At 39.4% G+C, this 26,794-nt stretch overlaps 1 protein-coding gene across 1 annotated transcript in view; it reads left to right on the top strand.

Moving 5' to 3' along the window:
* LOC143716012 (carboxypeptidase Q-like) overlaps positions 1-26,794 on the top strand; it is a 74,008-nt gene that overhangs the window by 30,361 nt on the left and 16,853 nt on the right. The window contains exons 5-6 of the mRNA XM_077208070.1: positions 16,316-16,427; positions 24,504-24,595. Coding sequence (XP_077064185.1) covers positions 16,316-16,427; positions 24,504-24,595 — 204 coding nt within the window. The remainder of the gene's footprint in view (positions 1-16,315; positions 16,428-24,503; positions 24,596-26,794) is intronic.

Here is a 26,794-nt window from a genome sequence, read left to right as displayed (position 1 = left end):
GCGATAGAGCCTTGGGTGCTGAGCCTTTTCTTCATAGATGCAATAAATATTTTGATTTATTGATTTTAATCTGTAATGACAAAACATAAAGGTTCATTTATGTATAGGCAATATGCATTGAATGATAGAGAATAAAACATTGCAGGCAAGTTGAAAATAAATTCCCATCCTCTGCACCAAAAGCCTTGTGGGCAGTTCAAGTTCCAGCTCATGGACCTTTTTACCCCTTTCTCTCTCCCACTTTGCTTCCTGTCTACTCACTGTCCTATCATAATAAAAAGGCAAAAATGCCCAAAAATAAATATTTAATAAATAAATATAATAATGCCTGTGGCAGTTGTTTCACAAGTTTACACTTACAAATGATCAGTTAATGTAAAAGATTTAAATAAGCCTATTTGCCATGCAGTCCGAGGGGATCAAGGGCTCCGAGTTTGGAATTTATCTCAAACCTAGAGTAAGCCTACTCCCCCATATCCCCAGCTGGGCCGAGAGTGAGGAGTCGGGGGTTGGGCAGAGGGATGCAGAAAACTTTCGAGGTAACTAGGTGAGTTGGCTGTGTATATTGTATATATGCCTGCTCTTGAGCTGATTAGCTCCAACCAGTATGATTGGGATACCTTTGATACAATAAATCAGGATTATACTGATCCCAGCAGAAGGGTGGATTTCAGGAACAAAAACTTTCAAAACTTAATGTAAAAAACAGATTTTGGGGCCATAAAATAATCCCCAAAGAGCTGTAAATATCAAACAAAAATATTATATTTAATTTAATGTGTTTTTTAATCACTGTTTGTAAACTACATGGCACAATCATCAGAGATTAACCTGTCAAAAGTTCTTTGTGAGCGAACGCAAAGTTTCTTAGGTGAACGCTACACAAAGCTTTTCTGAGAGAACGCAAAAGCATTGAAATATTTCAATGAGCACTAGCAATCCAGATTTGGTAATCTGAAAAAGTTTGTATCTGGATCAGGGTGATCCAATCCAATTTTGCTTTGAAAACCGGAAACAAAAGTAAGATGGATCCTGGATAGCAAAACATGGGATTTCCAAATTCAGATCATTCTGCTCTAGATTAAACATTTTGAACACCTGGCGCCAGAAGATCGTCTGGATCATGTCATTAGATATTTGTGTTAACAAGCAGTTGAGCAGGTGTGCCTAATAAAGTGGCCAGTGAGTGTATACACTACAGGGTCAGAGGGACAAAAAACCCTGCTGAGTCCTTGATATTGATACAGCCTTTTTTCCGGGGAAAAAAACAAACAAAACACAAATGTATCTGGGTAATCTGTTTGGTCTGATTACTGTTCGCAGACTCAGTACAGTTAAAAGTTTGGTCAATTAGAAATAACGAAAGGAAGAAAGAAATAGTCATTTCCCAAAACATTTCCCGTCTCTGTAATAGACCGAGTCCATTCAGGCAAATGCTACCATGTGTCCAGGCTGTATTTCCACAAACCTCAAATGTGTCCATTTCTCTCCAATAACAGTTAGTTTCTCATTTCCAGAACATTCTCATATGAAGCAATGAGTAGAACAATTGTAGTTTCCTCCTCTTTATTTGGGGTTGGCTTGTTGTTTTTGTCTCTTAATTCATCTTGTCCATCATCCCTCTGCTCTCTTTCCATTTTGGGCCTATCAACTGATCCTTTAGTCTCAGAATGAGGTTGAGATGTTTATATCCTCTGATAACACCAGAGCAGATTTAACCACCTCAGGGTTGGCTGTTTGTTGTTTCTGGCCTGTGATGTATGCGGGGGATTCCACAGGGGAAACCAGAGTTTATACTGCTCTCCACACTCAATCAGTATGAAGATGACAGGAGGCCACAGCACTCATGACTCTTGGGGTTCAGAGAGGGCGACTTTGGCTTTCAAACTGGGCTCATGTTTAATGGAAGGGAACACTGTAATTTCTGATTCGTTTACTACAGCCTTGCACGGTTGAACTAAAGTTTTATGAAGTTTGACTTGGGGTTTCCTTTTTAGAATGGATATCGTGGTAATAAATATTCCAAAATATCAGTCCCATTTCTGTGTTTCTATTTTCTATCCTTAAGAAATCATTTTTACAGAGGCCCAATCACTGACCACTTTTTGAAAAACCTAAACTTTCTAAAGACTTTGACCTTATGTGTCCCCTCCAACTTTCCCCCCAATGTGTTCCTACACCGTACATTTTTACCATTACCTCAGGTTAGTCAAAATCCTTAGTTGTTGAAGGCTGTACATCAAATCAATATTTTGTGCACATTTGTCATTTAAAAATATAACTGATACTAATACAACTTTTTTTGTTAATGCAATTTAGTTTAGGCAATTTACCTACTTAGGTGTTGACTTTATTTTTAGCATATTTTTGTGTCTGTGTTGTTTATAGTAATAGTAATATACACTCACCTAAAGGATTATTAGGAACACCTGTTCAATTTCTCATTAATGCAATTATCTAATCAACCAATCACATGGCAGTTGCTTCAATGCATTTAGGAGTGTGGTCCTGGTCAAGACAATCTCCTGAACTCCAAACTGAATCTCAGAATGGGAAAGAAAGGTGATTTAAGCAATTTTGAGCGTGGCATGGTTGTTGGTGCCAGACGGGCCGGTCTGAGTATTTCACAATTTGCTCAGTTACTGGGATTTTCACGCACAACCATTTCTAGCGTTTACAAAGAATGGTGTGAAAAGGGAAAAACATCCAGTATGCGGCAGTCCTGTAGGCGAAAATGCCTTGATGATGCTAGAGGTCAGAGGAGAATGGGCCGACTGATTCAAGCTGATAGAAGAGCAACTTTGACTGAAATAACCACTCGTTTAACACCGAGGTATGCAGCAAAGCATTTGTGAAGCCACAACACACACAACCTTGAGGCGGATAGGCTACAACAACAGAAGACCCTACCGGGTACCACTCATCTCCACTACAAATAGGAAAAAGAGGCTAAAATTTGCAAGAGCTCACCAAAATTGGACAGTTGAAGACTGGGAAAATGTTGCCTGGTCTGATGAGTCTCGATTTCTGTTGAACATTCAGATGGTAAGAGTCAGAATATGGCATAAACAGAATGAGAACATGGATCCATCATGCCTTGTTACCACTGTGCAGGCTGGTGGTGGTGGTGTAATGGTGTGGGGGATGTTTTCTTGGCACACTTTAGGCCCTTTAGGCAAGGCAAGGCATGTTTATTTATATAGCACATTTCATACACAATGGTAATTCAAAGTGCTTTACATAGAAGAAATTAAAATAACCAAAAGAAATCAGAATAATTAAAACAGTTTAGAATAAAAGATAAAATACAGAAATCAGAATAATTAAAACATAAAATAAAATACAGTGCAAACAGTCAGACGAACAGTGGCACAGTGCTCATTCAGTAAATGCACAGCTAAACAGATGTGTTTTGAGTCTGGATTTGAATGTGACTACTGTAGGAGCACATCTGATCTCTTCTGGAAGCTGGTTCCAGCTGCGGCTGGCATAGTAGCTAAAAGCAGACTCGCCATGCTTAGAGTGAACCCTTGGTATTTCTAGCCGATGTGATCCTAATGATCTGAGTGATCTGTTGGGTTTATATTCACTGAGCATATCTGCAATGTATTGAGGTCCTAGGCCATTGAATGATTTATATACCAGTAATAATACTTTAAAATCAATCCTAAATGTAACTGGCAGCCAGTGTAAAGACCTGAGGACTGGTGTGATGTGTTCATATTTTCTGGTTCTGCTCAGAATCCTAGCAGCAGCGTTCTGTATGAGCTGCAACTGTCTTATGGTCTTTTTGGGAAGGCCAGTGAGGAGTCCATTACAATAATCCACCCTACTGGTGATGAAAGCATGCACAAGTTTTTCTAAGTCTTGACTGGAAACAAAGCATCTAATTCTTGCAATATTTTTCAGGTGATAATATGCTGATTTAGTTATTGCTTTGACATGACTACTGAAACTAAGGTCTGACTCCAGAGACACACCCAGATTCCTGACTTGATTTTTAGTTGTTTGACCCCTAGACTGAAGGTATGCGTTCACCTTGAGAACTTCATCTTTGTTTCCAAACGCAATGACTTCAGTTTTGTCTTTGTTTAACTGAAGAAAGTTTTGGCACATCCAATTGTTTACTTCATCAATGCATTGGCAAAGGGAGTCAATGGGGCTGTAATCGTTAGGCGATAGGGCTAAGTAGAGCTGTGTGTCGTCTGCATAGCTATGGTAAGCGATTTGGTTCTTTCTCATTATTTGGCTCATTGGGAGCATGTACAGGTTGAATAGGAGTGGCGCAAGAATTGAGCCTTGAGGGACTCCGCATGTCATGGATGTCCACTCAGACTTATGGTCTCCTATACTGACATAATAACCTCTGCCTCCTAAGTATGACCTGAACCATTTTAGGACTATCCCAGAAAGCCCGACCCAGTTTTCCAGCCTGTCAAGAAGTATTTTGTGATCGATAGTGTCAAATGCAGCACTGAGGTCGAGTAGTACCAGCACTGATAATTTGCCTGTATCAGTATTTAAGCGAATATCATTTATTATCTTTATGAGCGCGGTCTCTGTACTGTGGTGCGGTCGGAAACCAGATTGAAAATGGTCAAAGTATCCATTCGAGCTTAAGAATTTGTTCAGCTGATTGAAGACAACTTTTTCAATGATCTTGCCTATGAAAGGAAGATTTGAGATCGGTCTATAGTTGTTTAATATGGTCTTATCCAGATTGCTCTTTTTCAGGAGGGGCTTGACAACAGCAGTTTTCAGGGAGGTCGGAAAACTCCCAGAGAGAAGTGAGGCATTTACCACTTCTAGGAGATCTGCTTCTAAGCTGTGTAACACATTTTTGAAAAAAGATGTGGGAAGTGCATCAAGGGCGCAGGTTGATGTTTTTAGTTGCTGTACGGTTTCTTCAAAAATTTTGCCATCAATTTCTTCGAAATCAGACATAGTGGCTACTTTCTCGTGCTGTTGTCTGATCTGCCTGACACCAGCGCAACTCAAGGATGAGCTGATCACCTTTCTGATATTATTGATTTTCTCAGAGAAGAAGCAAACTCACTGCACTTTCTCACTGAGAGCATTTCACTGGGAATCTGGCTTGGGGGGTTTGTCAGTCTCTCTACAGTAGCAAAAAGAGTGCGCGTGTTGTTTATATTGCTGTTTATAATATTCGAGAAAAAAGTCTGTCTAGCTTTGCTTAGTTCCTTATTGAAAGCATGGATGCTGTCTTTGTAGATGTTATAATGGACTACAAGTTTTGTCTTCCGCCACATGCGCTCTGCTTTTCTGCATTGTCTTTTCATATTTTGCACTGCTGTTGAGTTTCTCGAAGGTGCTTTTTGTCTGCCACTCTTCTTCCTGACTTTCACAGGAGCAATATCATCAATTACACTCTTAACTTTTGAGTTAAAAGAATCAAGGAGAAAATCAACAGAGTCAGCAGATATGCTTGGTGTTAAAGATATAGCCTTCATAAATAGTACACTAGTGTTCTCATTTAAGCATCTCTTCTTGACAGACACAGATCTAGCTTCAATGACAGGAGAGATCAATATATCAAAGAAAATACAAAAATGATCAGACAGTGCTACATCCTTAATAACAATTGATGAAATGTTTAGACCCTTACTGATAAGTAAATCTAGAGTGTGTCCACGATTATGTGTGGCTCCATGTACATGCTGAGTCAGATCAAAAGTTTTTAAAACAGTTTTGATTTCTTTTGCCATATTGTTTTCTGCATTATCTATGTGAATGTTAAAATATCCAGCAATGGCAAAGCAGTCAAACTCTGAGGAAATTGTTGATAACAGTTCTGTTAAGTTCTCAGCAAAAGCTGGAGAGTATTTTGGAGGCCTGTAAACAATGATAAGTAAAATGCGTGGAGCACCTTTTAACACAATACCCAGATATTCGAAAGACGGGTAATTCCCAAATGATATTTGCTTACATTGATAGACATCTTTATAAAGAGCAGCTAAACCTCCGCCTCTTCTGACAGCTCTGCAGACACTCATAAAAGTAAAGTTAGGAGGGGCTGTTTCATTGAGGACTGTTGCACTGCAACTTTCTTCTAGCCAAGTTTCATTTAGCAACATAAAATCCAGGTTGTATGTGGTTATTAAGTCGTTGACTAAAAGTGATTTATTTTTAAGTGAGCGGATGTTTAAAAGTGATAACTTAACAGTCTTACTTTTTGTCCTCACAGCAATCTTAGTATGTCGTGTAATAGGCACCAGATTAGATGGGTTTGCTGTACGGCTTTTGAAGGCCATAGACTTTCTATCATGTAATCGAACAGCAATAGAAAAAGATACAGGCACACTGGGTTCCCGCTTGTTCTGTAAACATTTGAGAAAGTTATTGTTATCATAGCGGGGACCCGACACATATCACTGAGAGCTGGTATCAGTTGTTTTTGGTTCACCTCGAGCCGCTGGAGGAGGGTGTGGGCCCTGGCGCTGTGGCAGAGGCCGAAGAGCTCTCACAGGAGGAGGGGGAGGGCGAGCTGGGCCTGTAGGCTTTGGTGGTTGTGGGGCCTGGCGTTTTTTGGTTGGTATCTGGGGGCTCGCAGCAAAAGAGTGGGATAGTCTAGTTCCAGCATGCACCAGTTGTTCCATTTTCTCTGAGAAGCACAGAAGTGGAGATGCTGGAGAGAGTGATAATGTTTCCGGTGAGAGTGATTTTTGCTCTGGTGTTATTGGAGGCTGTAATATGCTGTCCTGGTTTCCCTGGCTGTTTTCCAGAAAAGTGCCAATTTTGCCAATTGGGCATTGTTTAAATGCCACGGCCTACCTGAGCATTGTTTCTGACCATGTCCATCCCTTTATGGCCACCATGTACCCATCCTCTGATGGCTACTTCCAGCAGGATAATGCACCATGTCACAAAGCTCGAATCATTTCAAATTGGTTTCTTGAACATGACAATGAGTTCACTGTACTAAAATGGCCACAACAGTCACCAGATCTCAACCCAATTGAGCATCTTTGGGATGTGGTGGAACGGGAGCTTCGTGCCCTGGATGTGCATCCCACAAATCTCCATCAACTGCAAGATGCTATTGTATCAATATGGGCCAACATTTCTAAAGAATGCTTTCAGCACCTTGTTGAATCAATGCCACATAGAATTAAGGCAGTTCTGAAGGTGAACGGGGGTCAAACACAGTATTAGTATGGTGTTCCTAATAATCCTTTAGGTGAGTGTATATCAGCATTTGATTTCAAAGCTGTGCTATGAAAGTTGACCTCTCTGTTACCATCTGTGGATGAAACATAAAATTGCACATTACTAACACATTTTTTAATTCACTCACAAAGGATTTTAGTTTATTTTTAGTATATTCTATATATATATATATATATATACACACACACACACACACACATATATATATATATATATATATATATATATATTCAATATAATAGTGCTGTGAAGCACTGATTTACATTGTAAAATACTGATTTCAATGTTATTGGGAGTGAAACTTTGCTCTAGCCTTTGCCCTAGTTAGAACTAAGGCTTGTGCAAGCTGGGGGCCTTTATTCTGCGAACAAACAGAACCTTGAGCCCTGGTGTTTCTTCACAGCGAGCAATGACACTCCGGTCACAGCCAGAGACATGCCTGAAAATACTGATCGTTCTCGCTGAGGGATGGTAACGGGAACCCTCAGTATAGACCTTTGGAGCGTATTACTCATCACTGCTAATGAGGGTGCCTGTGACAGTCAGTGAGTCACATGTTCTGTAGATGTGGCCTGTGTCATCTGTGAAATAAGGGCTTTAGCGACACTTTTCAGATTGTGAATGGCTACCTCAAAAGGTAGAGTAAATTTATGAATTGCTACAAATGCAGGGAGAAAATACTTTATGCAGTTATGTATTGTTTTGAAGGAAAAAAGTATTTTACTTTCTCTGAGGTTCTCTGAAGCATTATGACCTTTTAAACTGATATCACATGCCCCCTCAGATTAAAGCTCCAGTAGGTAGCTTTTGTAAACAAATATTTGTTAAAACTGTCATTATGTCCTGAAAGTAGAATATGAGACAGATAATCTGTGAAAAAAACCAAGATCCTCTGGCTCCTCCCTGTGGTCCTACTGCCATTTGCAGAAATACACCGCTCCCGGTCAGAAACAACCAATCAGAGCCAGGAGGAATGTCTTAGCAGTGTCAATCACGCTCGTGTACGCGCTGATCACCCCTCTCTTGCACAGCGCGAGCGCGTACCGTCGTCCGTGACTCTCCTGTTCGAACTCGTTCATCCAAATGAACGAATCTTTTTTTGAGTCATTTCGTTCATTCAACGAACGAAATGACTCGAAAAAAGATTTGTTCATTTTGAACGAGTCTTTTTCGGAGTCATTTCGTTCATTCAACGAACGAAATGACTCGAAAAAAGATTAGTTCATTTGGATGAACGAGTTCGAACAGGATCACAAACGTGCATCACAGAACAGAGCAAGGCGAGCATTTGTGCTTATAAAACTTAAAGTTTTTTATTTATTTTTGAAATGACCGATCGTTTCGCTAGATAAGACCCTTATTCATCGTCTGGTATCGTTTAAAACCCTTTGAAGCTGCGCTGAAACTGTCATTTGGTCCTTGAAACGTTTGTATCCTATTGAAGTCCATTATATGGAGAAAAAGCCTTGAATGTTTTCATCAAAAACCTTAATTTCTTTTCGACTGAAGAAAGAAAGACATGGACATCTTGGATGACATGGGGGTGAGTAAATTATCAGCAAAAGTTTTTTTTAAAAGTGAACTAATCCTTTAACGTTATCTTAGCAGCTATAACTTATAGAAAGAGTGCAACCTTATAAAGTTACATGTATTGCAAAATACATAATGATTTGAGGACCAAGTTTGTAGTCAAAGTATGGGCAGGCCATAGTCAATGTAAAGCATATTGTTGAAGTTTCGTCCCTATTAGTGAATGTTCCATAACTGTTTATAATCCGCCGTCATCGGTGGTCCTGCTTACTAGCCTGCGCGTTCACGGCAGGCTCCGCTGTGGGGGAGGAGCTGTGGAGGGAGGGCTGTAGCGTAGCAGAGAGCAAGGGGGTTGGACCTGTAAATTGTGCTTCTTCAAATTTTCAGGCTAAGTCAACATTTTCTCAAAACTTCCTACTGCAGCTTTAAGTAAAGTGTATTTGAAAGTGCAACTTCCAAAAATAAAACAAATATTTATATATATATATATACATATTACTGTTCAAAAGTTTGGGATCAGTAAGATTTTTAATGATTTTAAATCAGTCTCTTATGCTCACCAAGGCTGCATTTTTTTGATTAAAACTATTCTTATTTCTTTCTGAAAGTTAAATTGCCCGATTATTGTAAGCTAAAAAGTGTACATGTGAAAAATACTGTGGTAGAAATTCACATTTAGTCAGTCCAGTCGAGCTCATCATGTGGATTAATTTGACTGATCATTTGACACTATATTGTCATCATCCCAGCCTGTGTTCCGCTGTCTTTTTGTGAGGACGTTTGTTATTTCCTGTCTTAGTGCCATGATTTGTAGTTTTTCATGTTGATTAGTCTCCCCAGATGTGACTTGTAAGTTCCCTTGGTTACACTCGTGTTTTCCCATGACAATTAAGCACTCCCCCTTATCTTGTTAACCTTGTTTTCCTTTGTATATACCTGTATATACCCCAGTGTTTCTCTTGTTCCTGGTCTAGCGTTGCCAATATATGGTTGTATCGTGTGCGTTTGTTGTAGCTTCTTGTTCATGTGTCTCGATTTGTCTTGTTCCTTGTCTAGAGTTATTCCAGTTGTTCTGTTTTAATAAATGTTTACAGCATTTGGATCCAACACCTCTTGTCTGCAGCCACGTTACAAGTATGCAAGAGGAGTTACATTACTACAGTTCAAAAGAGTAAAAAGAGAAATGAAATTAATGCTTTTATGTGGCAGGGACGCATTAAATAGATCAAAAGGGACAGTAAAGACATTTACAAATTTGTATTTTAAATAAATGCTGTTCTTTTGAGCTTTCTATTCATCAAATAATCCTAAAAATGTACCCTAGTTTGTAGTTTCCACAAATATATAAAGCAGTTCAACTGTTTTCAACATTGATAATAATAATAAATGTTTCTTGAGCAGAAAATCTGAATATTAGAATGATTTCTGAAGGACTGAAGACTGGAGTAATAATGCTGAAAATTCAGCTTCGCAATCATAGAAATAAATTATGTTATAACATTTTGAAACAGAAACATTTTTTTTTTTTCAAATAAATGCAGCTTTGATGAGCATAAGAGTATATCAAAAATAAAATAAAAATCTTAATGACCCCAAACTTTCGAACAGCAATATGTCAAAGCTGATATTATTTATTTCATACAATGAAAATGTCTGGTGATCCCTCACTGTCATGATCAGTGTTCAGTTATTCTTGGTTTATTAAAACAAGAGAGTTTATTAAAAATAGAATGTATGATGAGGAATAATACTGACCATTTACTGCTAAATTGTAACATATTTAGAAAAGAGTTTAGTGCATGATGATGTATCATCCATTATTATTAGGTTAACTAATTGGAAATATGTTCTAATTTAGTTGTTATAGCACAACATTGAAAATCATTAATGTTAAATGATAAATCAAATATTCTATTTGAATTAGTTAATTTACTTCAGTAATTAAACAATGAAGATGTTTGAAATCTTGCCTAGGACCCTCAAAAAAAATAATATGACATTTCTGGAGGTTCACAAGAAGACTATATTTAAAATTTTTAAATTCATCCAGACTTGAGGCGTGAAATTATTTTCATTATTTATTTTAAAACTATTTTGTCTAAAAATGTTCATTTTATGACTTGCTAAAACTGGTTTAAGTCACCAACAGCACCATAATATAATGCACATGAGTCATGATCATGACTGCTAGAATCATCAATGGCCAAAGGAAATGAAACCAGTTTGCAGATGACCTCATATCCTGCCACTCAAAAAAAGTTTATCTGTTTTTTAGGGGTTTGGCCTAAAAGGACAAAAACCCTCCAAGTGCCCAATTTTGTAGGAATGTGAAATAAAATACATAATAACCACCATCTTCAGTAAATTTCCAATCTGAACTTTAAAGGAAGCCCTCTGCGTTCTCTTTGTAGTGTTTGCATTCATTTGGCATAAACTCAAACATGAAAACTTTCCAGTACTGTAACTGAATGCAAGTGATCAAGGTCTGCAAGTGTTTGATGGCTGATGGTTTTTGGGGAATTTGAGAGTGAATTTGACAGCTTCAGTGTGTGCTTTCTGCCTCATTACGCACATCTGTGTATTTGATCAGTCTTTTTTCGTTTCTTCAATTCACAGAGTGGCTGGATGACCTGAAAAAGTCACTTTATTTTTGGCAGACGTTGTAATTTTGGGTACGAGCAGAAAATTAAAATACAGCTGCTAGTTTTATCTGCCTATTGCTCATCTGGTCAGATCAGACTTTGATCAGCAGGTAATTTTTCATTGTGTCAAATTAATTGTGTGTGTGTGAGTGTGTGTGTGTGTGTGTGTGTGTGTGTGTGTGTGTGTGTGTGTGTGTGTGTGTGTGTGTGTGTGTGTGTGTGTGTGTGTGTGTGTGTGTGTGTGTGTGTGTGTGTGTTTGTTTGTGCGTGTGTGTGAGTGTGTTGTTTTCTGGTAGTGGAATTGGCTGACATTTATTCCAGAGCAGTTAATACCATGCAAATGCTGAATAAATTTCTTTATTTAGAAGTTAACAAACTGACCAATAAATCTGTCTATCAGTCTCTGGAATTAATTCAAACTCTAAGAGGCCTTCTGCACAATTTCATTTCAGAGTTAAAGGAATGTTCTGGGTTCAAGATAAAGTAAGCTCTATTGACAGCAATTTGTGGCATGTTTGAATTGCTACCTAAATGCAAATCATATTTTTGTTAATTCTGCAGCCAGCACAGCCCTGGCTGCTACTAGAAGAAACTCAGAACAAAGTCATCAAAAAAAAATATATATATATTTATATATATATTATTCTTCCTCCTCCTCCTCCTCTGCTCTTGAGTCTATGGCAACCCATAGAACCGCTTGCCTTGTTTTGAACCCATATTTTTTAACTGTCCTACAAACTTTTGAAACAGAACAATGTACTGTATTTTTTACATAATTAACTCACTTTGAAAATCAGTTCCTGAGGCAACAGCATTTTGGACATTTCTAGGACATTTCATCTCTGCCTGTTTATTTCTTTTGTTTTGTCCTCTTCTATTTTCATGATGATTTGAATTCCAACAAAAAAGTCAGCACAAGGTTGATTTGCAAATTATTTACTGAGCATATAGTCTGTTCATTTCACAGCGAGTTCTTCCCCTCATCCGCTTTTAAAGCTTGCTCATTCCCTCACCACACATTCTTTAAACCACTCTCTGGTTTTGCGCTAAACGCTGCACACACAATGATGGAGTTCCAGGAAGTGGCGGGGAGAGTGAATGAGGGACAGTTTGTGTAACCTCTGTCTTTCTGTCAGTCTGTCCACAGGCATATTTATGATGACTTCCGTGTTACACAATTCCCTTTCTGTAAACATACAGGTTCAATAAATTAGGGAATATAAGAACATCTCCTGTAGTTACACAAATGTTTTTAAACATTAAGTATGTTTTTTCATCAACCAGAAAAACAGGGAGTGTGTCCAAATGTAGGTATCCTAATTTAGGGGTCTGGATGATGCCAGTCTGGTTGGAATATGAGCATTGTTGTTTATGGAAAGCATTTTTGTTGTAGTGGACCAGTCAAACATCTCTACTGGGTGTTTTATTGGTCAATGCAGTCTTTCAGTTTTAACCGTAGGTTGATGTTTGTCACAATATGAAACGAGAGAAGCACTTTCAGCCACATTCCTAAGTATTTAGAAAGAAGACCTCATTCACTAAAACCTCCATCACAACCTTTAGTTATAAGTTTTAGAAAAGCAAATGGAACTGCATGTGTTTCACTAACTTTCTCAGTTTCATACATACATACAACATAATATATTATAACTTTTATAATAACATTAAGCCATTAAAAATGAAAACCATGTCATAATTTACTCACCCTCATGACGTTCCAAACCGGTATGATTTTTTTTCTTCTGTGGAACATAAAAGAAGATATTTTGAGAAATGTCTAAGGGTTTTTTGTCCACATAATGGAAGTCATTGGTAGCTAAAACTGTTTCTAAAATGGTCAAAATGATCTTCTTTTGAGTTCTACCAAAGAAAGTAAGTCAAACTCTAAAGGTTTGGAACAGCATGAGACAGTGAGTAAATTATGAAAGAATTTTTATTTTTGGGTAAATTATCTCTTTAAGAATAATTTTCTGGTATCATTGCACCTCTGTTGCCTCTTGGTTTGTTATTTTGTATGCAATTCAATGCTGTTCATACAGTAACATTTTAAGTGAGACTTAATTCTTTAACTTATTACTGGATGATTTTTTTCCAAAAATAAAACTGAAGTTACATTAATTTTATCAGCACAGCATGTGTGTTCATTTTCATTTACACTTCTTGATTGTTCAGCTAGTCCCAGGTTTTGGCCCCTGTCTTGTCCAGATTTACTGTAGAATATTGATTACGTGTTTCATATGATTCCCTTTGTATAGCGGGCTCATTAGGTTCAACTCATTCTCTCTCTGTGCACTCTCTTAATTTTACTCCCTCATTCATATTTCAGTGCCACGTAATTAATAGCCTCATCTTGTCAGAGCTCATTAACAGTGACATTATAGTGTTTAATTATGAGGTCAGTCAGCCCTTGCATTCCACCCTGTCACATAGTTATTAGGAAGTTAAGTTTAATTTGAAGACAGATCCTCCTTTGTCTCCGTACTCACTACTAAATCTCTCTTTGTTTTTTATTTTTTTGTGTTTGGCCAGACGGCATGGTTATTGCAAGTCAGTAATGCTAGTTAAAGTATATTCAAAAGCAAAACTGCAATTAGAAAAATATTTTTATTTTCCTTTATGGACAAAAATATGTTTAGGTTAATATATCATTTCCATATTTTAGGACCACATCAATTTAGGCCGATCCTCCTTCCAAACCAGTAATGTTTGCAGTCTCTGGCGAAATCTGGTAAAATTTTTGTTTGTTTGCTTTTTATACTTGAAAGAAGTGGAAAATAGCTTCTGTTTGCGAATTGGCTTTGAAGAGTATTACAGAAATTACCAGAAGTTACACAAGGTTTTATGTTGATTTGTGCATTGATGTAAAGCTTTCAGACTTTTAGATGTTCTTGATTCTGAGTAAATGGTGGCATAATTCTGGAAATTATGTCATTTTCCACTTCCACATTTCATGTTCGGGTTACTAATGACTGTTGTTTTGCATACATTTCAAGGGATAAAAAAAGTATTGGTATGAGTAAATAAGAATTCTATGCATTATTTACTCAAAATGTATTTATTTATGTAATTGTATCTAATTTATTCATTATTATATGCATGTTATTATTTATACTAACATTCAAATGTTTGAGATTTTTTTATGTTTTTGGAAAGACCTCTTATTAGAAGTCTCAAAAGGGCTGCAATTATTTTATCAAAAATACAGTAAAAAAAATTATATTGTGAAATAGTATTACAATTTAAAATTACTGTTTTATCATTTTAATGTAATTTAAAATTTAATTTATTCCTGTGATGGCTAAGCTGAATTTTCATCATCATTACTCAAGTCTTCAGTGTCACATGATATGATCCTTCAGAAATCATTCTAATATACTGATTTGCTGCTCAAGAAACATTTATTATCATTATCAATGTTGAAAACAGTTGTGCTATCTAATATTATTTTGGAAAATGTGATGCATCTGTTTTTTATGACTGCGTGATGAAAAGAACAGCATTTATTTGAAAGTCTTTACTGTCACTTTTGATGATAAATCCATGATGAATAAAACTATTTATAAAAAAAAATATATATATATATATATATATATATATATATATATATATATATATATATATATATAACAGGCCGTTTAAACACAAAATGTGAAGGACATTTCAAAGCTTTGGGGAACAGAAGATTATAAGTAAATAACAATTGAAATGTCTCCCTTTTTTTCTTCACACAAGGCTATCGTATGACCACTGTAGACTTGTGAAATAGTGCAGAAATCATATTGTCTACTTTAATGGTGCTCTTTGTCCTTTTTGGTGCTTGACAGTTGCCATTATGACCTTTTTTCTGTATACTGTAAAATAGCTGCATAAAGATTATTCAAAATGTCTTCAAAATAAAAACAGCAACACCACACGGGTTTGAGATGGCACGAGGATGACAAAATAACGACCCAATTTGTCGGCTCTTTAATAATTCAGCAGCACTAAGGAACAGTTGGAATTGCTTCCACATAGATGCTTCCATCTGCGTCCTTCTGGTGTCTTGATCACAAGAGCGCAAAGTCTCACGGTAGATGAGATCATTTATTCTCCATTGAACACATAAGAATGTCCACTAAAGAATTTTTTTTGTGTAATTTTGCAATGTCTTTGTAATTTTGACACGTTGGCTGTTGCTCTGGAGTTCAGCCGTTGAAACTCACAGATGGTTGGCATTGATTAATGTTTGCCTTTTCTCAAGCTATTGGGAGTTAACCTGTTATGATACTGACAACAAAATGATAACGTAATTTATAGAAAAAATCTGTCATAGCATTCAAAAATACATTTGGAAGGAGAAGGCTTGTAGCTGATTGGCTGAATGGGATTTTGACAAAATTCTCTGGAAAACCCTCACTTAACTGAGGCGAGTCTCAAAAACAGACTTTGAGTTTTATTCCCCAAATGTTAATGATTTTAAAAAGCATTTATGCTTTAATTGCCATATATTTCCAAGCTCCTTGACCAGCCCATGGAGGCTATTGTGTGAATGTCATATTGACAGTAGAGAAACGCAATGGGAGAATTATTTGTAAGCTATATTCCTAAAGATTATGTAGCTCTGCTGAAAGTGAATGTAAACTGGTGGAAGTGGTGGATATTTTAGCGAGTGTCGGAACTATGGGAGGTGAGAGCAGGATGTTTAGACTTTAAATCTAGTTTAGAGCATCAGTCAAAAGTCTTTCACTGTGGCCTGGGTTTGACAAGATCCATTTAGACTGACAGCCAACATCTGGAAAAGTTTGACAGGAAGCCTTTTTTCACTTTACAGTCTGTTATGTAAACCCTTTTTATACATGAATAAACAATTGTGTAACTATAAAAAAAACACACAAAGAAAACGATGCACGAAAATATGTTATTAAATATTTATTTTACTGTTCATTTGAATGCTTTTTGCTCTGGGTCTCTTTCAGGTGGTGTTGCTCAGTGGTCACCTGGACAGCTGGGACGTGGGTCAGGGCGCTATGGATGATGGAGGTGGAGTCGCCATTTCATGGGAGGCGCTTTCTTTGATCAGAGACTTAGGTGAGACCTGTAAAGACGGTAACATTTGGAGAACTTATCTGTCTCTCTTCATTACATGACTAAAGCCGGGTTAACATTGTGATTTGTAATAGTCCTTTACGATTGTTGCTTGTCAGACTGTAAGAACATGATTGTGACGTGCAGGACGAGGTCGAGGGCCGTTCTCTCACGTCCCTCGACCTCGTCCCGCTCGCCACAATGATAATAACTGTAAGACATGTCACACTGTAAGATCTCAGTTGTCATTAATGTCATTAATGTCTCAGTTGTCATTAATCGGCTGTCTGTGAACATGTTAAACTAACGATCAAAGACTTCAGATTTTAGCGAAGGATCAGATGAATCTTTTAGGGCTTGCAAAATTTGCCTCAGATGGTCAAATCGTGGCCAAAATCGCACAGTATGCACCTGACTTAATGCCAGTGACTGTTATACACGTGAGAAGCATTCTAAGCATTTTTATTATCTTTAAAAAAAAATATTATTAATGTTTTTCAATTTGTTGTATTTAAAGTCGGCAAGAAAAGGAAGTTGTGATAGTCTTTTCTTCTCTATTGTGACTTATATCTGGCTTCTCAAACAGAAAAAAATGTAGGGCGGGAATTGATTTTGTCCATCGGGAATTGATTGGATGGTTGTGTTTGGTATTGCTGTGATGTCATGTGAATGACAGCTTATCCCTCTATCTATCTATCTATCTATCTATCTATCTGTCTATCTATCTATCTGTCTATCTGTCTGTCTGTCTGTCTCTCTGTCTGTCTCTCTATCTATCTATCTATCTATCTATCTATCTATCTATCTATCTATCTATCTATCTATCTATCTATCTATCTATCTATCTATCTATCTATCTATCTATCTATCTATCTATCTATCTATCTATCTATCTATCTATCTATCTAGACAAATTTATTGGTATAGTTGTTTTATATTTTATTGATATAGTTTAGATCCCTTAACGCCTAACCCCTTGCCTATTCATAACAACTTTTATAGAGTATAAAAAGAATATATAAAATGTAATGAGAAGAAAATGGTACATTGACCATTTTAGTTACAATATACCATTACTGTAAATATATATTTTTGAGCCGCTAATCCCACTCTTACTTTTAAATCTGATCCCAAATAATTTCTTAAAAATATCTACAGTATAAAGAAAAACTTAAGAAACAGGTAAGTGTAATCAAAATAATTCATTCAGTTTATTTTTAAAATGTTAAAAAGAACTAACAAACTAGTCCAAATCATGTGTTGCATTCATAGTTCTCTCTGGCAGAATACAATAGATTTTAATGAGATTCAGAGCCCAATTTAAAGGGATACTCCGCCCAAAAAAATAATAATTCTATCATTATTTGCTCATAATGGTAATTCATACGACCCCAGTTGATAAATCAATGTCTTCTAAAGTAAACAAGTATGTGTGTATGAGAAAAATACTAAAATTTTAAACTTTTTAAACTATAAATCATTGCTTCCGGCCTACTATCTTAATGCTGTGAATGTCAGCATGTTGTGAAGCATGACGTAAGTGCGTTGTGAAACTCGCATGAGACGTATCGCTCCATTGGGCTTCCCTATCACAACCAAGTTTCACAACACACTTGCGTCAAGCTTCACAACATATTGACGTTTACAGCGTACTGACAGATGGCCTGAAGCGATGGTCCAACAAAAGTTACGGTGGCCGACAGGAAAATATGTCATCGACTGAGACAGCAGAGAGTAGCCAGTTCAGCAATGAGGTTTCTTTACAAGGATAAATTAAGAAATTATGTTTACTTAATTATTCAGTAAAACTATATGTTATTGCAAATATTATTGTTACTTGTTCATCATTGAGTCAGGGTTTTATTCGCTGAACTAAGCTTGCATAGCAACATAGTAACGAAATGCATTTGTCTGTTTAGGGCTACTGTAGAAACGGCACATTTCAATGTAAGGAAACCCGCGGTTATGGAGATATAAATGTCTCATTCTAAGGTAATAAAAACATAACGGTTCATTATGCAAGGTCTTTACACCACTGAAAACATAGTTATGGATCTTATATTGCATTTCTGACAATAGATCCTCAGAAATATTACACAATGCACCTTTAATTTCAAAAATTCAGTATTAAAATAAGATGAAATGAGGATTCTTAAACACTTTTTAAAGTTTCTGCTACATAAATAATTTGTTTAAATGCTGTTAATACGTCAGTATATTAAATTTAAGTAATAATAATAATAATAATAATAATAACAATACATACATAAGTCTTATATAGCATTTTCCAAGGAACTCAAAGGCGCTTTACAAATGAAACAAACAAACAATGATGAGAGTGCTATTATAGATTGTAGGCAAGCTGAAACAAGTGGGTTTTGAGCAGTTTTTTGTAGGTGGTCAGTGAATCCGAGTTTCCGATGTGGATAGGGAGTGAGTTCCAAAGGGTGGGGGCAGCAATGGCGAATGCTCGGTCCCCCAAAGTTCGGTGCGTTGATTTAGTGATGGGTTTGAGAAGGCCCAAGTCGGCAGAGCGGAGGTGTTGGGAGGGGCGGTGATGCTGTAAGAGGTCTGTGAGATATGGAGGTGCCTTATGGAGGGCTTTGTAAGTGATGAGCAAAACTTTGTAATGGATGCGCTGTTGTACAGGGAGCCAATGAAGCCGTTGAAGAACGGGGGTGATGTGGTCTCTGGAGCGGGCGTTGGTGAGGAGACGGGCAGCGGAGTTTTGAACGTATTGCAGTTTTTTTTATATCAGAGGATGGGAGGCCATAAAGGAGACTATTGCAGTAGTCGAGTCTTGATGTAATGAATGCTTGGATGAGAGCTTCTGCAGCAGATATGGAGAGGGTAGGGCGTAGACGAGCAATATTTCGTAAGTGGAAAAAGGCAGTTTTGGTGATATGACGGATATGGGGCTTAAATGTGAGTGTGGGGTCAAAAATGAAACCAAGATTTCGGATCTGGGGAGAGGTGGTAACTGTATGGCCATCGATGGAGAGAGTGAAATCTTCGGAGGAGGGGAGGAGTGATTTGGGACCAATGACGATGATTTCCGATTTATTGCAATTGAGTTTAACGAAGTTGGCATTCATCCAGGATTTTATTGCATAGAGGCAGGTTGTGATGGTTAATACTGTGGCAGGAGTGATGGATCTGGTGCTGAGGTATAGTTGTGTGTCGTCTGCGTAACTATGGAATTTTAATCCATGATTATGAATGATAAGTCCAAGGGGAAGCATGTACAGGATAAACAGAAGGGTACCTAGCACCGAGCCTTGAGGGACTCCGTGATTGACAGGTATGGTGTGAGACGTACAGTTGTTGATGGATATGAATTTAGATCTGTTGGTAAGGTAGGAGTGTTATGAGGTTGGAAGGGTGAAGAAGGGAATGAACCCAATCGCAGACAGTAGTCACAGCACACGGTTTATTATGAACAAAAAGGGAAAAGCCCACGAGGGGGCAAAACAAGACAGGACTAAGGTGACTAACTAGACAAAGTTCCTTACAAAATACTAGAAGACAAACAACTGATACAAAAAATAGCTCAACAGGACGATTATTCTTGACATGTTACTCACAAACTTGACACAGATTGACAATGAACTGACACTGGACAGCAAACACGAGGGGATCAAATAGAGACAAACTAATGAGGGAGACAGGTGATAATGGGGAAGCAATAATGACTAAACAAGGATAACAAGGAGGGCGGGGCTAGATGACGAGACAACACAAGTACATGGCCCAACAAGGCCATGTGTTTGCACATAAAACATGGGTCTGTCATGATCCTGCCTCAAGACTTAAAGAAAGACAAGAACTAGATGGCAGAATCATGACAGAACCCCCACCTTAAGGAGCGGCTTCCAGACGGGGAAACAGTCCGGGGACTAGTGGAAACAGGGACAAACGGGGAAACAGTCCGGGGGCTGGTGGAGACAGGGACGAACGGGGAAACAGTCCGGGAATTAGTGGAGACAGGGACGACCGGGAAAACAGACTGGGATACTGCTTCAGTGGTAGCAGCAACAGATTCAGACACAGAGGACACAGAGGATGAGGAAACGGGACTCCTGACGGGGGACATAGCAGGCGAAGGGGCAGAACTGGGTGCAGCGCTCTCCGTGGCAGGCTTGGGTGCAACGCTCCCAGTGACAGGCTTGGGTGCAGGGCTCACAGGACCTGGATCGGGTGCGGCGCTCACAGTGGTAGGCTTGGGAATAGAGTTCACAGACACAGTGGGCTCGGGACAAGACATGATGGGCACATCGAGGATCTTGACAAGCTTGGCAAGGTAGTCTGCTAGAGTCTCGGCAGCAACAATGATAGGCATCCGCTTACGAGCAGACACCGCTTGCAGGACTGCTTCTGCAGCTTGATCGGCCGCAGCTCTCACAGAGGCAGATTCTGGAACAGCGCTTGCAGTGGCGGGCTCTGGAACAGCGCTTGCACTAGCGGGCTCTGGAACAGCGTTCACTGTTGCAGCGGGCTCTGGGACAGCGTTCACTGCTGCAGCGGGCTCTAAACCAGGCAGAGACGAAGGATGGGGGGCTCCTTTCCTCCTCTTCTTCCTCCTAGGTCTTGGTACCGAGACCGTAGTTGGACTAGTGACCGGTTGAAGGATCTCAGCGGGGACCGTAGCAGGCTCTGGGAAGACGGTCCCAGGAGGGGTAGACTCCGTCGAAGAGGACTCCGATGCCGACTCCCATGACAGCCGTCTTCCCCACTTTCCGCGAAGAGTTGTAACTGCGGATGACGCCTCGGGAGTCGAGGTGGAAAGAGTCCGGTCCCCCAATGTAGCCACGGCGAGAACGCGATCCTCCGGGATCACGGGAGCAAGCCAGGTGATGGCGACACGGTGGCACTCGGCGGTTCTTTCCGCGACAAACAGACCACCATATCCCGGAACGGACGACGGACCAGCTTCTTCCGTTCAGCCAGAGGGGGAGGATCATTGAGGCCCGCAATGAGGTAGCAATTTAAGAGGCTTTCAGGTAAGAGAAACATCCCCTTATCCACGACCCGGGCATAATCGTTCAAAGACAGCTCTCCCTGGGGGGGAATCGAAAGCTTGCAACTCCTTGAATCGGAAATAGTCTTGAGCCACCAATCTTCTAGAGGGTCCGATTGGCACTTGATGGGCGAGGACATACTGTCTGCTGGGTTCGGTTCTGGTCGGTTCATTCTGTTATGAGGTTGGAAGGGTGAAGAAGGGAATAAACCCAATCGCAGACAGTAGTCACAGCACACGGTTTATTATGAACAAAAAGGGAAAACAAAGCCCACGAGGGGGGCAAAACAAGACAGGACTAAGGTGACTAACTAGACAAAGATACTGACGAAATACTAGAAGTCAAACAACTGATACAAAAAATAGCTCAACAGGACGATTATTCTTGACAGGTTACTCACAAACATGACACGGATTGACAATGAACCGACACTGGACAGCAAACACGAGGGGATTAAATAGAGACAAACTAATGAGGGAGACAGGTGATAATGGGGAAGCAATAATGACTAAACAAGGATAACAAGGAGGGCGGGCTAGATGACGAGACAACACAAGCACATGGCCCAACAAGGCCATGTGTTTGCACATAAAACATGGGTCTGTCATGATCCTGCCTCAAGACTTAAAGAAAGACAAGAACTAGATGGCAGAATCATGACAAGGAGGCGAAACAGGAGAGAGCTGAGCCAAAGATGCCAAGATGTTGTAGGCGTTGTAAAACGATAGAGTGGTCAATGGTGTCGAAGGCGGCAGAGAGGTCAAGTAGGAGGAGAATGGAGAGGGAACCAGAATCAGAGGCGAGCAGAAGGTCATTTGTTACTTTGAGTAGTGTAGTTTCAGTAGAGTGATGAGTGCGGAATCCAGACTGAAAGGTTTCGTAGAGCTGATTGGAGGGGGGGTAATGTTTTAGTTGAGAGGCGACCGAGCGTTCCAAGATTTTAGACAGGAAAGGTAGGTTAGAGATGGGCCGGAAGTTGTTGGGGTTGTAAGGATCCAGGCCCGTTTTTTTAAGCATTGGTGTGATGGCTGCAACTTTGAGGGAAAAAGGAACTGTTCCAGAGGTGAGAGAGGAGTTGATGATAGCCATGATGATTGGGCTGAGACCGGGGAGGCAGTGCTTGACCAGTGCAGATGGAATGGGGTCCAGTGGGCAGGTTGTGAGGTGGATTTTGTTGAAGTGGGTAGTAAGTATCTATGTATATGTAATTGTGTAAATGTATGTATATGTAAACCTATGTAAACCTGCCGGCAAACTAGGGAATGAACTTGCGCTCCCAGGGCGGTTCAGCGCAAAAAAGGAGGCGTGTTCCGCCGCAAACAATCCCTGGTGCTATTTTGCAGTTCCAGAAAACAATTGCGCCACTGACTAGAAAAAACCTACATTCAGATGCTATTTTAAGCACGCATGCTTGGCCATAATACAGAGTGTGAACAACGCGCATACACTGTAGATGATTCTCTCATCTACACAGATGCATTTTCCTTTTTTCGCAAATGATACATTATAAGGAAAAATATTAAAACACGAGGAAATCATTGCTGTGTCCATGACGATGGGAAAAATAGGCATAAAGCTTACACATTTACCCAAATTATTATATGCATGTTTAACCGAAGCTAATTTGGGTGGGTTTGTCCCATCCCCAATGTCACTTCTCTTTCTTTTACGGCCCTGACAAGAACATTGATCTCCTCGGCTGAGAACCGATTCTGAAGCGCGCCTGGTAAATGCGCCGTTATAATAGTATTGCGCCATGGAACAAGCGCAGCTCGTTCATCATGCTCTTAAAGGGAATGTGATATAAATAGCAATGTGATAGGTTAAATAGCAACAGCGCCGAGATCCGCCCACAAAGTTACTTGCGCTTTGCGCCTGACACTTGCGTTTTACATCATTAAAATAGGGCCCATTATGTAAAATACATACGAATACTTGTGAGATCATGTCAATAACAGGTAAGAACAAACTTATCCAGGTCTAAAAATATATGTTATGCATAATGCCACTGTATAAAACCATGTAATATTTTTGCAAAAAATTAGACATGAATTATCAATAAAAATGCTTTGTGTTAGATGCATATGTTTCAATTTGCATTTAAAAAAACATAATTATATATTTTATTTTATTATTGTTTTAATTACTATACAAAGTAATTGTTAATGTTTTGATTTTGCAGGCATCTGCAGCAACTGTAGAAGTAGTGCAGTGTATAGAGAATATTCCATTATAATAGAGATTATTAAAATTCTTGCTGAGTGTCAGTATCTAATGCAGTGTGAGTCTCTTGGCCCCTCTCCTCTCTATTGTTGCTTTATTGCACAGGTAATACCGAGGGTTGTGCTCATTTGTATTTAAGATCTTTCTCTTGGCAAGGGGCGTCCACAAACACTGGCAAAATAAAGCTTTAATGGTGCACAATAACCACAGACAACATGATTAATTTCAGTGCTGGTAGAGTAAGCATTCTCTACAACATTTTAAATGATCAACAGCATTCAGTTTATTGAGTCCTTCGCTCTATTTTTACTACGTAAGCTTTTATTATTGCAACAGTGTAAACTATTTACTCAGGATACATAAATCTACTCGTTTTAGCATGTTTTGGTATATTATGTTTTCTTGGACGCATCCTCTGATGTTCCATTTGACTTGGACACAGTGACCAGTTTTCATGTATACCTTGCAGTTCAGGAGATGGACAGTTCTCCCATCTGGATCATTAAGAAAGCCCAACACAATTAAGCCCAAAAATATCTCTCACAGATTCCACTCTGCTGGAAGTACAGACAAGTTATCAAGTGCCTGGATCATCAAGCACTGTCTTCCCAGAATAATCAGCATGTAGTCTCTGATGTGTGAACCTGACCTTACAAATGCACTTTTATTTTAAAATTAAATGTGAAATTCTCCTGTCCTTTTCTGCTTATGAGCAGATTGATGAAAGCCACTAACCTTGATCTCAGCCGGTGAGGCAATAAAACAGTGTCTGCATTATGAAAATGTATTCTGAAATTTTACTAGGTTGGCTCATACTGTCTATTGCTTGGGTCCCCAGGGCTGCGTCCTAAAAGAACACTGAGGACGGTGCTGTGGTCCGCAGAGGAGCCAGGCGGGGTGGGAGCTGCTCAGTACTTCCAACAGCACAAAGTACACTTCCCTATCACACTAAAACTATTGTGTTCTATGGGTGATTTAAAACAAGGGTGTTAAACCGCACTGGAATGATTTTAGGGGGGAAAATATAAATATATAATATAAAATGATAAAGTATAATTATGTTAAGTTAATTAATTGTATCTAGCCTCGAACTAACTTTGGATACAGAAACACTAGTACTTATAGTAATATGGATTATCAGTTGACGTCATTTCTACAGGTTCTGATAGGTTAACAGTACAGATCATTTTAGCAGCATCGGAACATGGTAGCCTGTTCTTTACGCAAATGAGGTTACTTAACATCATCTTGGACACACTTTTGTACGTAAGAAATGGTCATAGGTGAGGGTCACGTAAGGGTCGCAAGTGAGTCATAAATTCCGGAAGGACTCTTCACATCTGGGACACTGGTAAACTCCTGGAGACTATTCCTTTGGGATGGTTACATGCCTCTAAAAATAATAAACAACCACTGCAAGCACAATTAGATTAAACATAGGCAATAACTTTTCCTTTCAATGCTGAGTTTCGTCAGGACTTCACAGCAACATGAAAACTACATCCACCCAGAGCACATATAGTGACCAATGGTGCTATAAATCCTATAAAGAATTAAACATGCTAAGTCACTAAACATGCTAAAGACACAGTTGTGAATAATCTTTTATCTTTTATCTTTTATCTTTCTACAAAATATGACTTGGTCATATTTCATACGACATATGACTTGGTCATATTTTGGGGGTGGTGATGGCGCAGTGGATAAGACACATGCCTTTGGTGTGAGAGACCCGGGTTTGAATCCACTGTGAGACACCAATGTGTCCCTGAGCAAGACACTCAACCCCTAGTTGCTCCAGAGGCGTGCGACCTCTGACATAAATAGCAATTGTAAGTCGCTTTGGGTAAAAGCGTCAGCTAAATAAATAAATGTAAATGTAATGTAAAATGTAAACTTGGTTAATTTGGTTGTATAAGCAAATTAAGTGAGTACAAAACAAGTACATATTTGTTCTCTGGAAGTCAGGCAAAATGTGTAAACACTGTTACTGAATTCCTGACATGGGTCAGACCCTTAGTCACATTGCCTGTAACAGAAATACCAGAATAGGTACGCTGGTTTTAAGAAAACTATGATTTCCAATTCATTATATAGAACAAGAAGATGGATTGCAAATCTATCCCTTCTCAACTTACAGCTGTAAAACGTCTCGGTTACGTATGGTAACCCTCGTTCCCCGAGGAGGGAACAGAAAGTACGTCAGAGTTGATCTGACGATATGGGGATCTCGCTTGAGAGACCAATCCACTTCGAGTGTAAACTAAACGAGCCTATTCACATTGGCATGAGATTATTTCCAACAGCTGCTTTGCCTCGCAGCGTGAGCATATAATGAGCAGAAGGTGCGTTGCATCTTTGTTTTTCCGCTGAGGAGCCGGACTTCGTGACTCGCCGTACAGCGGAGGCTCAGCCACCGTGGGAACGGGACATACGCCTCCGTTTCCCTCCCCGGGGAACGAGGGTTACCATACATAACCGAGACGTTCCCCTTCGTCAGTCAACCTCAGCGTACTTCAGAGGTGATCTGACGATATGGGGATATCTACTAACACGCCACTGCTGCTGGCCCTTCCAGCGCTCTGCTTGAGTCTCCTGGCCTGACCGCAGTGTTGGGCAGAAAGTAGGAGCTCTAAGCAGAGAAGGTCAGTCACTGCTGTTCCGCAAGACCCACTCAGTGTGACTTGTTGGATAATGCTGGGAAAGCGTGCCTTGGAGAAGGGGACGTTGCGGAAGCCACACCTTACCCGGAGGGATTTACGGTGGCGGTTACACATATAGACTAGCCAAGCAGGGTAGTGCAACATATCGCAGTCTCTGGGGTGGTTCCAGCCTAGTTCTAGGGGGGAAAGAACACCAGCAGAGATGACAGAGCAGACTCTGTGGAGGGAAAGACACAGGCTCGTCTGCAGAGGAGCTGGACCGTGGACGAATACACATATGGACACCCAGCCTAACACATGTTCCACAATGCATACAAGTGTAGGCCTGGCGTCAGACGATCTGCAACGTCTGACTGTCGCAGGGGTGACGGAGGAACTCAACAGGATTAGCCATTTCTGGGGAACACTACTGGAGCAAATAGACGCACATATCCGGCCCAGCGGGCGGGAGTGGCATTGCAAGCCA

Source organism: Siphateles boraxobius, unplaced genomic scaffold (genome assembly GCF_051911475.1).
Source record: "Siphateles boraxobius isolate OS27281-9 unplaced genomic scaffold, OSU_SipBor_1 12, whole genome shotgun sequence".
Taxonomy (NCBI): Eukaryota; Metazoa; Chordata; class Actinopteri; order Cypriniformes; family Leuciscidae; genus Siphateles; species Siphateles boraxobius.
The sequence above is the reverse complement of the archived record's forward strand: the minus strand, read 5'-3'. Positions and strand labels throughout refer to the sequence as shown.